Consider the following 17,332-nt stretch of genomic DNA (forward strand, 5'->3'; position numbering starts at 1 on the left):
TCGACGGACTTATTAACTAACATTCAGTTGTTTTGACGTTGGTTGATTTCATTTATCATTTCAGTTGACTTCTTGAATAGGTTTTATTATTATTATTATTATTATTATTATTACTTTTAAACGGCACAGGGAATTGAACCCAGGACCTGTCTGCATATACTCCTGCTTCAGAGCCATATTTCTAGACCCGAGAAGCTCAATTTTTGACCACGTCCTTGTGTTAGACATTGTTAAACCCTGGACGAATTAGGGACAGAGAATGGGTTGTGGGTTGACATTCCTTCATACTGTCTTCAGTTTAAGTAAATTGCCCTAAAAGTTGTCTTTAAGCGGTCACTTCCTACGAGATGACAGTTCTAGGATGGTATGTATTCCATTTTCGCGAGGACAAAATGGCTTTTCACTTTTCGTATGCACAGTTAGTCCTACCCATTTTATTTTCATGTTGTGTGTGTGTTTTTTTAAAAGCTCCTTTCAAAAATCACTTTATTCCAGCTCCCAACTTTTTGTGGCTGTCCTATGCATTCCCCCACCCCCTTTTCTCATGGAAACAATAGAAGCAAACGCTACAACTTTTAAAATTGCTTCAATGTCTCAGACCCAATCATACCTCATTAGAATCTATTAGAATCGTTATATTCTTTTTAAAGTTATTCTTACTTGAAGGAAGTTTAGAAGCTTTAAAACCATTATGACATTTATTTATTTTGTGCGTATGTATGTGTGTGGGTGCACTCATGGCGTGTACCATAGAGGTCCTGGAGTTTGAATTCAGGTTCATGGCCCTCAGACTATGTATTTCTGTAGAGCATATTTCACTCCTCAGCTACCTTTAACAGGAGTGTGGTGCTCAAATGAAGCTTTCTTACTGGGCTGGAGATGTAGTGTTTTGCTAGTACTGCCTAGTGTGGGCCATGCTCTGCAGTCAATCTTAGGCATCGAGGGGGGAAGGTCATACTATTTGGAAAGCTGTACAGGGCACGGTGCTCATGAGTTGACTCTCTTTCAGAGTTTCTGAATCAAGGAGCCTGGAGAGATGGCTCAGCAGTTAAGAGTACTTGTCGCTCTTGCAGAGGACGTGGGTTTGGTTCCCAGAACATGCTGTACATAAATCTAGGGGATCCAATAGGTACATGCCCTGAGCACATGCACACATGTAGGCATAAAGATCATATGTATAAAATAAAAATAAATCTTGAGAAAATCTGTGGGATTTCTGACTGGAACATCTTGTTAAGTGGCTCTTACAGTTTGGGCTTAAGATTGAGCATTGGGAAAGTATTAGAATTTATTTAGTGACAGTTCTGGCCTTCAGAGCAAACAAGTCGGAATTGCAGTGTCTTTTCTGACCTTGTCCTGAAACCATGTGACCTCATTATAGCAGCAGGCTTTCCTGGAGAGTTGAAAATTATGTAAATTCATGGAAAGGATGTATAGACCCTTTATCTTTGTTTTCTTTCTTCTTCTTCTTTTTTTTTTTTTTTTGGTTTTTCCAGACAGGGTTTCTCTGTGTAGCCCTGGCTGTCCTGGAATTCACTTTGTAGACCATGCTGGCCTCGAACTCAGAAATCCGCCTGCCTCTGCCTCCCNAGTGCTGGGATTAAAGGCGCTCTTTGTTTCTCTTTGAGACAGGGTCTCATCTTGTCTCTCAGACTGGTCTGTAATTTATGTTGATCCTTCTACTTCTTGCCTCCTGAGTGCTGGAACTGCAGGTGTGCACCAGCATGCCTGGCTGACTCCTTATCTTGATAGGAGGGGCAAGATCACTAAGAAGAGGGTTGGGAATCTTTGGAAAATATATATAGTCTGTACAGGCCAGGCATGTTGGCACATGTCTTTAGTCATAGGTTGGGAGACAGAGGCAGGAGGATCTTTGTAAGTTTAAGGCCAGTTAGCTAGACTACATAGTGAGATCCTGTCTCAAAATATCTATATCTCTATATATCTATATATACACACATGTACATGCATGTATATTTCACACATGTGGAATATGCATATATAAATGTATGAGATGTTGAAGTCATAGACCACCCCAGGGTGTTGCTCAGTTATTTAAACAATTTTCTCTCTCATCGTTGTCTCTGAGGCCTCACTGGTCAGAGGATCATGCTCCTGCTTAGCTCTTAGTACATGGGTTTTTCTCCAGCAGACAGAAATTACAAATTCTCACAACTAAAACGAACCTTTGCTGTAAAAACTCTATATAGGAAGAATATTAATATGACATAGACATATGACATTAATTGTCTGAAATTCTAGGAAAGTCGGGTTAAGCGGTTGCCTCTTATTTAGCAGAGTGCTATTTACTTCATGGAGGTAACATGAACTTGCGGCATCTCAGGGCCAGTGAGCATATTGTTTTGTTTTTACAGATATGCAATATGATGAAGATGATGATGAAATCACTCCAGATTTGTGGCAGGAAGCATGCTGGATCGTGATCAGGTAACTAGACCAAACGAAACAGGTTTTAGTAGATACCAGAAGGTCTGGGTCCTGTTGTTCTGTTCCTCCTGGATAGACCATGGTCTTCTCTGTGCTTGGGAATGTATGTAGCATCTATTAGTTACTTCCAGGGCTTGCTTTGTTTCATGCAGACAGTACTGTATACAGCTCTGGATGCTGTGGAACTTGCTGTAGTCTGGGCTGGTTTGAACCTGCAGCACTCTTGCTTCAACCTTCTGAGTGCTGGGATTGGAGGGGCACCTCACCATGTCTGGCTTTATTTATTTATTTAAAGTATTTTCACCTTAGAGAAAAGCTAAAAAATTCATTCATGTACTTTATTGAAGCCCTTAAAGATTGACTTTATACGATTTGTTTGTTTGTTTTTTGTTTTTTGAGACGGGTTTTTCTGTGTGGCGCTGGCTGTTCTGGAACTGGTTTTGTAAACCCTGTCCTCGAACTCACAGGTTCCTGAATGCTGGGATTACAGGGATGTGACACCACACCTGGCCTACATTTTCTTTTCTTTTCTTTTTCTTCCTCTCTTTGTGCATTTCTCCCTAGAAACATTAGAGAGTAAGTAGCAGGTGTTTTTATAACATAATCACAATATAGGAATTAATACGGATACAATAATCATATTTAACTTACAGAGTCTACCTGCATTTTGCTAGTTATCTTACTTAGTTTTATAGCAAAAAAAAAAAAGTTTTTTTCTCATTCTGGACCTAGGGCTATCTACTGGAATTTACTTTTGTCAGTTAGTTTTTTGAGACCAGGTCTCGTGTAGCATAGCCTGAGCTGGAACCTGCTAGTCCTCCTGTCTCAGGTCTTTGAGGGTTGTAGGTTTCGTTGTTCTGTTTTTAGTTTTTAATTTTATTTTTTGTGTTTATATGCCTGGTGAGTTTATGTATGCCTAGTGTACAGGTTCCCATAGAGGCCAGAAGAGGGCATCAGATTCCCTGGAACTGGAGTTGAGGCTATTGTGAGCCACCGTGTGGGTGCTGGGAATTGAACTTGGCTGCTTTGGAAGGGTCAGCTGCCTGCTTTTTACCAGGCTTTGTAAAGCTATGTCTCTAGCACCAGGAATATAGACTCTTAACTGCTGAACCATTTCTTCAGCTTCATATGTTTTCTTTTATGACTTATTTTTCTTCTTCCTTCAATTTGAAACAGTTTCTCAGCCTGTCTTTTCCTTTTTTAAGATAAGAAATCTGGTCAGTTATTTTGTACACTACTTGTGGGTTGTGGTTTGTCTGGCTTTCCTTGTATTGTGTTTGGATGAGCCCGTATTGGTGATGCTAATTAAATTCTGTTTTTAAATTATTGTAAATGAATAAAGTCATATTGTAAATGAATAAAGTCATATCAAAGTTGTGTTTCAGTCCAGACTCCGACCTTTTTCCAAGTGTAATTGAGCTGAAGTAAAACACAGGATGAACACTCAGAAATAAGTGACAAAGTTCTACCCTGTTATGTCAGGCTCACCATACTGACAGTCACATTGTTTATAATAATGTGGCAGTGGGGAATGCTTCGAGTTTGGATGAAGTTTGTTTATAGATCAGAACTGCCTAATAGTTGTTATGTTGTGCTTTAATTACCCAAAATTTTCTCCTTTCTCCCTCCCTAACATGTCTGCAAAGAAAATATTCCCGGCCTTATGTAATGATTGATGTGTATTGGTTGGCATCTCATGAATCTTTGTTGAATTGGATTAAGTCAGCAGTTCTCAATCTTACTTATGCTCTGACCCCTTAAAACAGTTTCTCGGGGCTGAAGAGATGGCTCAGTGGTTAAGAGCATTGACTACTTCCAGAGGTCCTGAGTTCAATTCCCAGCAATCATGTGGTGTCTCACAACCATCTGCAATGTGGTCTGATGCCCTCTTCTGGTGTATCTGAAGAGAGCAATGGTGAATACATAAAATAAAAAACAAACAAACAAACAAAACAAAAATAAAACAGTTCCTCATGTTGTGGCAACCCCTAACCATAAAAGTATTTTCGTTGCTGTTCAGAACTGTAAATTTGCTACTTTTACCAATTGTAATGTACATAGTTTTGGAAATAGAGGTTTGCCAAAAGGGTGACAACCCACAGGTCACAGGTTGAGAACTGCTGGATTAAATGAAAATGAAATACGCAGGAAAACAAATTGAGTTGCAACTGATTATGACTTTAATATTTTCCTAGTTCTTATTTTGATGAAAAAGGCTTGGTCAGACAACAGCTGGATTCCTTTGATGAGTTTATCCAGATGTCTGTTCAAAGAATTGTGGAAGATGCACCACCGATTGACCTACAGGCTGAAGCTCAGCACGCTAGTGGGGAGGTTGAAGAGCCGGTAAGATGGTTATTTCCCTGCTGCGTGGGTGGAGGGGGAGAACCTGAGTCTCAGGCCCTCTCACTCAGCAGCTTCTGCAGGGTACCACAGCACCTCCACGGAGCTCTGGATTCGTCTTTGTTAATGAAGATGTGCATTTTTTCAAATGATATAAAACCTTAATCTCTCCTCAGATAGTATGTACGTTTTGGTTTTAGGGTAGACTGTAAGAACTTATGCATACTAGGTAAACACTCTGCCCCTAAGCTTTGTCTCATTTCTTTTATGGTTTTTATTTTGAGGCAAGGCCTTGGTAAGTTGCCCAGACTAGCCTTGAATTCTATATCCTCCTGCCTCAGTCTTCCTAGTAGCTGGGATTTACAGGTATGCGCCCAGTGCCCTCAGCGAGTACTTAGTAGTTGGGAAGAGAGAACTCTGCGTGAGTACCTGAGACATGGACTGGGAACAGTTCTGTAGCTTTGGATGATCCCACTGCTTTCTCCTGCAGTCTAAGAATCATGAGAGAAAGGCTGTTTGAAGGACAGTTTCCTTCCTTCCTTCCTTCCTTCCTTCCTTCCTTCCTTCCTTCCTTCCTTCCTTCCTTCCTTCTGACAAAGTGTCTCTGTTACTAAGGTTGGCCTTGAAGTCTTGATCCTTCTGACTGGGCCTTGTGGAATGCCCAGACTCTTTGATTTTTATTTATTGCATTGTATGGAGTACATCATTAAAATCTGAGGTCAAAAAGGGAAATTAGGCATAATAGTTCATTTAGCTTTTTTACTGATTTTAAATTCAAACACATGTGGTTTTTAAATTATAGCAAGGGTATAATTTTACAGTTTTTTAGACCAGGCTGGCCTCGAACTCAGAAATCCGCCTGCCTCTGCCTCCCAAGTGCTGGGATTAAAGGCGTGCGCCACCACTGCCCGGCTAGTTTTTTAAATAAGTGTTTCACAGAAGTCCTAAATAGTTACTGACTGTCCCCAGTTGCAGAGAAGTAGAGAGAGGCAGCTGCAGTAGCATCTTGGTCTCTGAAAAACAACATGAGGTAGGGTCAGCCGGAGAAGAGCTAGAGAAAGCAAGCTTATTATCTCTAGCCAGTCAAGTCCCTTTTTTCTAAATTGTATCCTGAGGTCTGGTCTGTTATCTAATTGGAGCTGCTGTTCAGAATTTTGCCTTAAAAGCAAAAGTAAATTGGCTTTTCAAGGATTGTACTTGAAAAAGGACCATAATGTGTCTTTTTAAGTCTCCCAAGTTATTTTCTTTTCATGATTTTTGCATAAGTGAAGAGTTAAAAGTCAGTTCAGAGGGCCAGTGTGGTGAACACTGCAGGAAGAAGCTATTTCTAAAGCTTGGCTGATGGGAGAAGATGGGAAAATTGAGCTGGCAGTGAAGGTAGGAATGACTTTCCTCAGAAGAGGGGGCTTAGGCCTTTGAAAAAGAAAGTAGTTGATGTACTTAGCAGCCTATGAAATTGGATGTATCTGGTTGTGAGGAGCACTGGGTGAAGGTAAGATGGAGCCAGCTTATCGAAGGCTCTGGAAAATTTGTTGAAGGATTGCCAAATACTCATTTAGGGAGGTAGATGGTTCTACTTGAAATAGGTCTAGATTGAGAGTCTTGGAGCAGCTTAGACGTAAGATAATGTCTGAAGTAATGGTGGGAAGGAGGGTGAAGTGTCCCTTGGTTCACTGACAGCTCTGCTGACTTCCCTCTTTATTCTGGCATGGGAGTAGTTTTCTTTCATAAATGATCTGCTTAGTTATCTCTAAGATTTGATAATAGAGAGAAATCCTGTGACTGTTTCTGTCAAAATAGTTCTTCTCATGGATTGCTTTATCAGGCAGCAGTTACATGTTTAAAAGCTTGTTTGTTTTTTGTGGCAATGGGAATCATGGATGGGACTTCACATAGCCAGGCAAGTGTTCTACCCTTAGCTAAGTCCTCGGGCCTCACAGAAAAGTTTCACTGCTGGTCAGTCAGATTGGAAGTCTTTTTTTTACAGAAAGATTTGGGTTTTAAAAGTAGATATAGCCGGGCAGTGGTTGCGCACGCCTTTAATCCCAGCACTTGGGAGGCAGAGGCAGGCAGATTTCTAAGTTTGAGGTCAGCCTGATCTATGGAGTGAGTTTTAGTACAGCCAAGGCTACACAGAGGAACCCTGTCTCGAAAAAAACCAAAAAAACCAAAAAAAAAAAAAAAAAAAAAGGTAGCTATAATTGAAGAGTTAGGCTTGAACTTGTCTTCTCCTCCCTGCTCCCTGCCCCCTTTGGACACTTTGTACTTTGCATTCTCACCAGTGAGCCTGTACTTGGAAGTGTATAGATCATTAATAAGGATCATCTTGATTTCTGCTGTCTCTCTGTGCTTGTACATGGCCATCATGGTGCACATAAATGTCCTGGCCAGAGTCAGACATGACCCAGTTTTGTTTCTTTCCCTTTCCTTTTCTTTTTTTGGCAGAGTTTCTCTGTGTGGCCCTGACTCTCCTGGAAGTCACTCTATAGACCAGACTGGCCTCGAACTCAGAAATCCACCTGCTTCTGCCTTCCATGTGCTGGGATTAAAGGCATGTGGTACCAATGCCAGGCCATAGTCCAGTTTCTATCTGTCATGATGAAATGTAGTTACATTGGTGAATTTGAAATCACTGATGATTTTAGAACTGGAAAAATTATTGTGCACCACACAGGCAGGAAAGATAAATGTGTAGTGGTTAGCCCCAGATTTGAGCAGCACTAAGTTTTATAAAAATAGCAGAGTAGTTTGCTCTCATCCCGTCAGTTTGGTGTCATTGTATTGACAACCTCAGCCAGCATCATGGTTCCTGAAGAAGCAGGATGAAAACACGGGAGAAAATTCTTGGGTTCCTTTCTTGGGATATAAAACAAGTAAAATGCCTGGCGGGGATGGCCCCGGGGTAGCTGGGGCAGTGGAGGGTTGGGAATGCAGTTTTGATTTTTTGAAATAAATTTAGAGTAAATGACATGCGGTAAATAATGTCTATTTGAGCCAGACACGGTGCTGCATGCCTGGGATCTCGGCATGCGGGAGACGGAGGCTCTAGTTGAAGGCCTGCCTTGGATATGTAGTTAAGATGCACAGTGAGGCCATCTCGAGCTGAGTGAGAGTCTTTCTCAGCTCCCCTATTCCCAGTGAAAAAGGCCTCCTAGTTGTCTTCTTTAAGGAAGCAATCAGATAGAAGAGGTGGAAGTTCTGAGTTTGGTTCCCAGTGCTCCTGTGAGGATCTCACACCCTCTCCTGGTTTCCTTAGGTACCTACACATGTGGCATTTACTTTCAAAAATAATATATATATTACCTAGAAATAGAGATAATCAAAATCATTTATTCATTTATTTTTGAGACAGTTTCTTTGTCCTGGAATTTGCTTTGTAGACCAGGATGTATTCAAACTCACAAAAATCTACCTGACCCTGCCATCTGTATGCTGGGATTAAAGGTGTGCACCACCATGCCTGGTTTAAAAAAATTAATTATTATTAATATAAATATTATTTAAATTTATACAATAATTATATTGATATAACAAGTATATAGTATAAAATATTAATACAAATAATAATATAATAGTTATGTATAATATACTATAGGACAAACCACATCACTGTAATATGGATTTTAACTTTAGAGCACCCTCATGTCAGGGAAATTGGTTAGGTTTTGTTAGGTTGTAGAGTTGCTTCTATTTAAATTGCTAATGTCAGTTAAGATGGAGTCATTACAACTTTAATGTGTATTTTGGGGCAAGATTTTGCTATATTGCCTAGTCTGGCTTTAAACTCATGATTCTCCCACCTTGGCTTTCTAAGTGCTGGGGTTACAAATGTACAGTAAAAGCCTGACTTTCAAAACTTATGCTTTTGTTTAATTCTAGCCAAGATATTTACTGAAGTTTGAACAAATTTACCTCTCCAAACCTACTCATTGGGAAAGAGATGGTGCCCCTTCACCAATGATGCCTAATGAAGCCAGGTTAAGAAATCTCACGTAAGAGAGACCTTTTGTTTTTCCTTTGTTAGCATCTGATATTGAATAACTTAAGTAGTTATTTTAGCAAATAACTTCTGGCCAGTTCTGACCCACTTTTATTTGCAGGTACTCCGCTCCACTCTACGTTGACATAACAAAGACAGTCATTAAAGAAGGTGAAGAGCAGCTGCAGACTCAGCACCAGAAAACGTTCATAGGGAAAATTCCAATTATGCTGCGCTCCACGTACTGCCTGTTAAATGGCTTAACAGATCGTGACCTGTGTGAGCTGAATGAGTGTCCTTTGGATCCTGGTGGCTATTTTATTATCAATGGATCAGAAAAGGTACAGTGGCATTTAAAACACACTAAAAAAGATAGTTAACATTGAAATGATTAAAGTAAAATTAAAAGGTGTGCATTCTTGGGTCTGGAGATGGTTTAGGGCATAAGACCAAGTGCTACTACTGGAGAGGGTTGGAATTTGGCTCCTAGTACTGCCACACAAAGTGGGATTCTCACTTGTAACTCCACTTCCAGGGTGTTTGATGCCATCTTCTGGCCTCCATGGCTAACACACACACACACACACACACACACACACACACACACACACACACACGTGAATTTTTATAAAATGGAAAGTATGTATTCCTACAGATAACCTGAAAGTGACAATTGAGTTATTTAAGGTGTGATACATAAACTTTTGTAAATGAAAACTATGAAATTGTGCATAATATGCACTAGAAATTTGCCAGTTGTTGAAGCTTGTATATTTCTGTGAAGTGTGAGCCTAGATGACTAGATTAAATAACCATGGAGGTTTTACTTCTTGCCATTTCAATGACCTGTTTTGTTTCTTGACTATAATTTTCTTACTCTTTCTATAGGTTCTGATAGCTCAAGAGAAAATGGCAACAAACACAGTCTATGTGTTTGCCAAAAAGGATTCCAAGTATGCCTACACAGGAGAATGTCGCTCATGCCTGGAGAATTCTTCCCGACCCACCAGTACGATATGGGTTAGCATGCTGGCCAGAGGAGGACAGGTATGGTAAGGCTGGGAATGTGATGTCTGGGCTTTTTCCTTTGTGCTTTGCTTTACTTGCTTAAACATTTTATACTGGGGATTGAACCTAGAGCTTATATAGTGCTCTGTCTACAGCCTCAGCTCTGTCTCATTTCTTGTCTTATAATTTTTATTAAGGTCTGGTCTTGTCTTGTCTTGTTTTCTCCCCCCCCCCCCCACCTTTGGCTTTTTCCAAGTCAGGGTTTCTCTGTGTAGCCCTGGATGTCCTGGAACTCACTCTATAGCCCCACACTCAGAGATCTGCCTTCCTTTGCCCAAGTACTGGGATGGCCTTGTTTTATAATTTACTAGACTATTTAAGACTTCTTTTTTTGGAGACAGGGTCTCACTATATAACTCTATAGATCAGGCTACCCTTGAACTCAGAGAAGCCTGCCTCTGGCTCCTGAGTGCTAGGATTAAAAGGCTTGTGCCACCATGCCCAAGTTACATTTATCTTAATTATGTGTATGTGTGTGTTTCTATATGTGGGTATTGCATCTGAGTATAGTTGTTCATAGAGGCTAGAGGCATAGGATCTTCTTGCAGTTGTAGTTACAGACAGGAGCTGCCTAGTGTGGATACTGGGATATATTCTTTTTATTTATTATATGTAAGTACACTGTAGCTGTCTTCAGACATACCAGAAGAGGGCATCAGATCTCATTACAGATGGTTGTGAGTCACCATATGGTTGCTGGGATTTGAACTCATGACATTCAGAAGAACAGCCTGTGCTCTTAACTGCTGAGCCATCTCTCCAGCCCTGGGATATATTCTTTTTTTTTTTTTTTTTCCATTTGTGACTCCAGACAGGATCCAGAGAAGAGGTGTAGCTTTCCTCTCTGGGTTTAATGGAGAGTTCCTTTACCCTTCTGTGTTAGCCTCTTAAAGTACCGCGACTGGGATATATTCTTAAACCCTGACTATGTCTCCAGCCCCATCAGACTATTTTCTGGGGGGATGGGGTGGAGAGGGTGCAATTTGAACACAGGGTTTCTCTGGGTAGCCCTGGCTGTCCTGGAACTTGCTCTGTAGTGATCTGGCTGGCTTCGAACTTGAGATTTGTCTGCCTCTGCCTCCTGAATTCTGGGATGAAAGGCATGCACCAGTACTGCCTGGCCTGTTTGCTTCCTCATCATGAAGATGACAAGAGGAAGCTACAATAGTAGCTTATTTACTGACTTATTGTTTGTATTTGTATTTTGGCTGCATGTATATCTATACAACATGTGCAGATATAGGCTCACAGAAGCCAGAAGAGGGTGTTAGATTCCCCAAGACTGGAGTTACAGATGGTTGTGAGATGCCTTGGGGACTCAAACCTGGTTTCTCGGGAAAAGCAGGAGTGCTCCTAACCCATGCAGCTTTTCATGTGCTTCTGGAGATGGAGCTCAGGCCCTACCCACGCTCACCACAGCAGACACTTTACTGACTGAGGCCTTCCCTCAGTCTGTTGAAATGGGGATTATAATTCTTTAAATTTATTATGTATATGGGTGCTTTGCCTGTATGTATGTCTGCACTTCATGATTATCAGGAGTTCAGGGAGGCCAGAAGAGGGCATTGGATCTCCTGGAACTGGAGTTAAAGGTGGATGAGATCTGCCTGTGGGTGCTGGGAACTGAACCTGGGTCCTCTAGAACAGCCAGTGCTCTTACCTGATGAATCATCTCTCCAGCCACTAAAATCAGTTTTAAAATATTATTCTGTATGTGTGCATGATGTGACAGGGGACAAGTTCACAGCACATATGTGGAGGCCAGGACAATTTTGTGGAGCTGGTTTTCTTCTTTGATCTCTTTCTGCATTACTGAACTTTGGTCTCTAGGCTAGTTTGGCACATCCATCTGATGATGGTACAAATTGATGACTGAATGGAATGTTAGGTGACCAAACAGAAACACCTTGACTTGGCTTTCCCATATTTGTCTTTCCTCTTCTTTTTATCCTAACCTATTTTGAGAAAGGATCTCTCTGTAGCCCTGGTAGTCCAGGAACTCACAGAGATCTGTCTTCTCTCAGCCTCTGGGGTACTGGGATTAGAGACAATTGTACAGTGACCAGCACCCAGCCATTTAATTTTTTTTGAGGTTTATTTTTATTTTATGTTTTGCCTGTTGTGTGTGTATGTACACCATGTGCATTCCTAGTATTCACAGAGATCAGAAGAGTGTATTGGATCCCTTTGAACTGAAGATGGTTATGAACCTGCCGTGTGGGTGCTGAGAACTGAACCTGGGTCCTTTGTGGGAGCAGCAAGTGCTTTTCACCACTGAGCATTTCTCCCAGCTGCCCCTTGCAGTCTAGTATTTATTTATTTATTTAAATTCCAAACTCTGGCCCCTTCCTAGTCTCCCCCCCCCGTCCCTCCCCCCTTCACAATATATTTTTTATTCCTCTCCTGCTGTGTTCAAGGATGGCAAAGTAACAATCTTTTTATATTATTTTGGGTGCCAAAAGTTATTTCCAAACTTTGTATTCAGTAATTCTAGGAGAATCTTGGCAAGCGTAGAAAATGGAAAGTTCTTTTGGTTTTAAGTGGCCAGGTTGTCCATAAAAGTAATAAATCTGCTATGTGTGTTGATGCATATCCTTAGTGTTAGCACTCCGTAGACAGGCGTGCAGGTCAGTGTGTTCTAGACCAGCTGGGAGACAGTGATATCCTGGCTCCAATTAAGCAAGAATTTAGTAAGCTGGTTTCAGTGTTTTTTGTTTTGTTTTATTTTGTTTTGTTTTGTTTTGTTTTGTTTGTTCGTTTGTTTTTTGTTATTTGTTACTGTAGAACAATAGGTAGACATTCTTCTTTTGAAATGTGTAGCGTATACTAAATTGGCCATTTGGTGTCCTGTGTTTCTCAGAGCTCTTGTATATTTATGTTCTGATATCACTCTTTTGCTTTTCTTTTTTTTTTTTTTTTTTTTTTTTTAAGTTTTTTTCTTTTTTTTTTTTTTTTTTTTTTTTTTTTTTTTTTTTTTTTTTTTTTATATGTAAGTACACTGTAGCTGTCTTCAGACACTCCAGAAGAGGGAGTAAGATCTTGTTAAGGATGGTTGTGAGCCACCATGTGGTTGCTGGGATTTGAACTCTGCACCTTTGGAAGAGCAGTCGGGTGCTCTTAACCTGCTGAGCCATCTCACCAGCCCCACTCTTTTGCTTTTCTAGGGTGCAAAGAAGAGTGCTATTGGCCAGCGCATCGTGGCGACGTTACCATACATCAAGCAAGAAGTTCCCATCATCATTGTGTTCAGAGCACTAGGCTTTGTGTCTGATAGAGATATTTTAGAACACATCATTTACGACTTCGAGGATCCAGAGATGATGGAAATGGTAATGAGAAAGCTATTACATGCTTAGAGATGTGGATGGTTGCTAACCTTAAAGCAGCAGAAATGCTCTTCAGAGGTTTCCCTGTCACACGCCTTGTGGTGTAGTGAAAGTGTAGCTCAGCCCCAGTCTCCCTGACAGTTCTCTATAACAACAGAGACATGAAAAGACTAGTGGGAGCAGCTGGCATTCACTGTCAGCTGCCTGAAGATGCTGCAGCCAGGAAACCACGGAAGCCTGCACATCTGCGCAGTTCAGGAACACGGAGAATGAGCACTTGAGAGCTGGCCTTTGTTGTTTTAAACTTTTTATTTGAAATAATTTCAACTTTCAGGAAAATTGTAAGAATAGTACTAGAATTTTCTTGTAGTCTTTACTCAGTTTCAGCAAGGATTATCACATTTTCTTTGTCTTAGTTTTTTTCTGGACCATATAGGAATAGTTGTAGATGTTATGCTTCTTTAGGGCAGTGTTTATTTCCTAGGAAATAGCATTCATTGATAGAATCATAGTATAGTTATTAAAATCAAGAAATTAAAAAAGAAATCAGGCCATCAAGAGGCTCATCAGATAGAAGCTCTTACACTAGCCTGACCACCTCAGTTTAGGTGGATGGAGTCTGCCAACTCCACAGCAGGCCGTGCCACACCAGCACATCACAGACCCCAATAACGACTCTAGGGCCAGCAAGTAAGGTGCCTGCCCCCAAATGTGTCTCAGTGAAGTAAAAAGACCTGACTCGTTTTAAATATATTGGTTTCTGAAAATTATTGTTTTTTTCCTTTTAGTTCTTATGAAGTATAGACTAACTTTTGCAGGCCTATGTATCCAACATTCACTCTACAAGAATTCATAATTTTTAATCTTTTGAAAGTACATTTTAGTTTTTATGCCTTTTCAAATCCCAACCAAATTAACCTCAACCAAATAGTTTTGTAGTAACAATGGTATCAAGTTTCCCTTAAAAAATATTACTTGACCCAGCATACATTTGTGGGGTTTTATTGTTATTTGATCGAGGCAGAGTCTCGCTTTTTAGCCCCGGTTGACCTAGATCTCACTGTGTATACAGGCTGGCTTTCTTTTGACTGTCTCTGGAGTGCTGGGGTTGCAGGCATTTGCCACCATGCCTGGCATTGACTGGTTTATGTGGCCTTGTTCTCACCTTTGGTAATATGATTAGAATTTGGACATTTAGAACTGTGGATGGATGAGTGTCCCTTTTAGAAGAGCATTTTCGTATGTGTGATAGATGTATGATTGGGGAATAATTACAGATGCTAAGCTTCTTACTGATATCCTAATTTCTTATGCCCACTGTTATGTATAATTGGAAATTGAAAATTTTAACATTGGAAAAGAAAAAAGGTTTTTTTTTTGGGGGGGGGGGTTGTGGGTGCTGGGGATTAACCCTTAGTCCACACATGCTAGGTAAGCTCTCAGACAGTGAGTTACAGCCCTAGCAAGGGTTCCCTAGGGGAAACTATTGACTTGATTGCCCAGAAGCTGTAGATAGTGCAAGAATGGAATATAGGTGTGCTCTGCAGTGCAGTTTTAAAGTCTCCTTTCAAGATAATGAGTGGTTTCATTTATAGGTCAAATGTTTTTTCCTAGAAGCACTGAAAAGAAAAGCATTTGTAGCTCAGTTAATTGTACCATGAAACTTCTCTAAATATATTTGAATTGGCTAAAGGAAATGTTTTTTTTTTTTTTTTTTTTTTTTTTAAAGATTTATTTATTTATTATATGTAAGTACACTGTAGCTGTCTTCAGACACTCCAGAAGAGGGTGTCAGATCTTGTTATGGATGGTTGTGAACCACCGTGTGGTTGCTGGGATTTGAACTCCCGACCCTTGGAAGAGCAGTCGGGTGCTCTTACCCACTGAGCCATCTCACCAGCCCGGAAATGTCTTATTTTTGTTTTTTGCTTTTAAAGCATTGATCATTAAAATATACATTAAAAAAACCTATAAAATAGTGGAATTGTACTGTTCATGAAAGTGAAATTGCTTACACTGGGTGAATTTGACAGATATCTCTGTCTCTGAGGAGCCTTCCAAATCTGGTATTTTCTAAAAATAGGTCAGAGTTATTTTGTATGTTAATAGAATGAGTTTAGGTAAAAATATAAACCTGAAACAACTTAATGTAGATTATTTGCTAGGTTAAACCATCTCTCGATGAAGCGTTTGTCATCCAAGAGCAGAATGTTGCCTTAAACTTCATCGGTTCAAGAGGGGCAAAACCTGGTGTTACTAAGGAGAAAAGAATCAAATATGCAAAAGAAGTCCTACAGAAAGAAATGCTTCCTCACGTTGGTGTCAGTGATTTCTGTGAGACCAAAAAGGCCTATTTCCTGGGGTAAGTTAGATTTTACTGTCTGAAGATCTTTGCTGAGTTACAGTTGTGTAAGTTGTGTTTTGAGATATATCAAGAAAAGCTAAAAATCAGGTGTTGTCATTTTCTTTTCTAGGTATATGGTTCATAGGTTACTTCTAGCAGCTTTGGGCAGAAGAGAACTAGACGACAGAGATCACTATGGCAACAAGAGATTGGATCTTGCTGGGCCTCTGCTTGCCTTCTTATTTAGAGGGTAAGGATTACAGAATGACACCCTGAGAGATTCCATGACTTCCTCTGCAGGTGGTTCTTCCCTAGTGCTCCAGAGTGGCCGCCATGGCCTGCTTACACACACACACACACACACACACACACACACACACACACACAGGCGCTCATGTCCCAGAGTGGCCGCCATAGCCTGCTTATCCACACATAGGCGCTCATGTCCCAGAGTGGCCGCCATAGCCTGCTTATCCACACATAGGCGCTCATGTCCCAGAGTGGCTGCCATGGCCTGCTTATGTATACACAGGCGCTCATGTCCCAGAGTGGCCGCCATAGCCTGCTTATGCACACACAGGCGCTCATGTCCTTATGGTTTCCTTTATTGGCTGCACCATCTCCTCAGCTCTCTACCTTAGTTCATCTTAGCCTCTTTCAGCACTTTATCATAGTTGTTCTCCCTGCTACATGCATTTATAGGATATAGAAGCTAAAGAGAGTAGTAATAAACATCACTGTGTGGCCTTGTTTGTGGGTGGTATCATCTCTGCCGAAGGAGCATATTTCTGTAGACTTTTTCATGCCTATAGTAACACCATCTTATTTGACAGCATGTTTAAGAATTTGCTGAAAGAGGTACGGATCTATGCACAGAAGTTTATTGATCGCGGGAAGGACTTTAACTTAGAGCTGGCAATCAAGACAAGGATCATATCTGATGGGCTAAAATACTCTTTAGCCACTGGGAACTGGGGTGACCAGAAGAAAGCTCATCAAGCCAGAGCTGGAGTATCCCAGGTGAGGTGGCCACAGTGCCTGTGCATTGTTGGGAAAGAATTACAGGGCTGGCAGAGTTTTTCACTTCATTGAACATGAGTGGTTTTGTTTTTGTTTTGCTTGATCAGATGTAAAAATCACTAGGAGTTTTTGAATAATGAAACAAAGTTTCTCTTAAAACAATCTACTACTACTGCTGCTGCTGCTGTTACTACTACTACTATGTGATGTGAGAATGTCTGAATCCAGAGACAGTCCATAGGGAAGGGGAAATAACAGGATCTTGATATATATAGCCCAAGTTGGCCTTAAACTAGTGTTCCTCTTCCCTCAACCTCCAGAATCCTGTGATTATAGCTTGTGCCTGCAATTTTTTTGTCTCAAAAGCTCCGTTTTAGAAACTAACTCAGAAAATTTCTGGGTATGGCTTTTATTTGTTTGAAAATATATTTCTTAATGTTGGTGTGGTGGCTCATGCTTATTTTCCTAGCACTCTGGAGACTGGAGGTAATAAGGTTGCTTCAAGCTTGAGGCTAGCCTGTGCTACAGGGCGAGACCCTGTGTCAGGAAGCAAAAGTAGTTCTTCCAATACTTCTCTATTGTTTTAAAAATATTTTCATTTCTCCAAGATAGGGTTTCTCTGTGAAGCCTTGGCTCTTCTGGAACTCACTTTGTAGACCAGATGGCCTTGAACTCAGACCTCTACCTCCCCAGTGCTGGGATTAAAGGCACACACCACTATTGCCTGGCTTCTGTTTATTTTCAGCTCTCTCTCTCTCTCTCTCTCTCTCTCTCTCTCTCTCTCTCTCTCTCTCTCTCTCTCTC

General features: G+C 40.7%; 1 protein-coding gene and 1 pseudogene across 1 annotated transcript in view; one reads left to right on the forward strand and one right to left on the reverse strand.

Annotated features, from left to right (window-relative positions):
* Positions 1 to 17,332, forward strand: part of Polr2b (RNA polymerase II subunit B) — a 40,359-nt gene that overhangs the window by 682 nt on the left and 22,345 nt on the right. The window contains exons 2-10 of the mRNA XM_021210229.2: positions 2,376 to 2,448; positions 4,644 to 4,794; positions 8,671 to 8,783; positions 8,892 to 9,111; positions 9,659 to 9,817; positions 13,003 to 13,167; positions 15,330 to 15,526; positions 15,639 to 15,758; positions 16,342 to 16,528. Coding sequence (XP_021065888.1) covers positions 2,376 to 2,448; positions 4,644 to 4,794; positions 8,671 to 8,783; positions 8,892 to 9,111; positions 9,659 to 9,817; positions 13,003 to 13,167; positions 15,330 to 15,526; positions 15,639 to 15,758; positions 16,342 to 16,528 — 1,385 coding nt within the window. The remainder of the gene's footprint in view (positions 1 to 2,375; positions 2,449 to 4,643; positions 4,795 to 8,670; positions 8,784 to 8,891; positions 9,112 to 9,658; positions 9,818 to 13,002; positions 13,168 to 15,329; positions 15,527 to 15,638; positions 15,759 to 16,341; positions 16,529 to 17,332) is intronic.
* On the reverse strand, positions 10,636 to 10,748 carry LOC115065293 (annotated as a pseudogene).

Source organism: Mus pahari, chromosome 13, assembly GCF_900095145.1.
Source record: "Mus pahari chromosome 13, PAHARI_EIJ_v1.1, whole genome shotgun sequence".
In the NCBI taxonomy this organism is placed as follows: domain Eukaryota; kingdom Metazoa; phylum Chordata; class Mammalia; order Rodentia; family Muridae; genus Mus; species Mus pahari.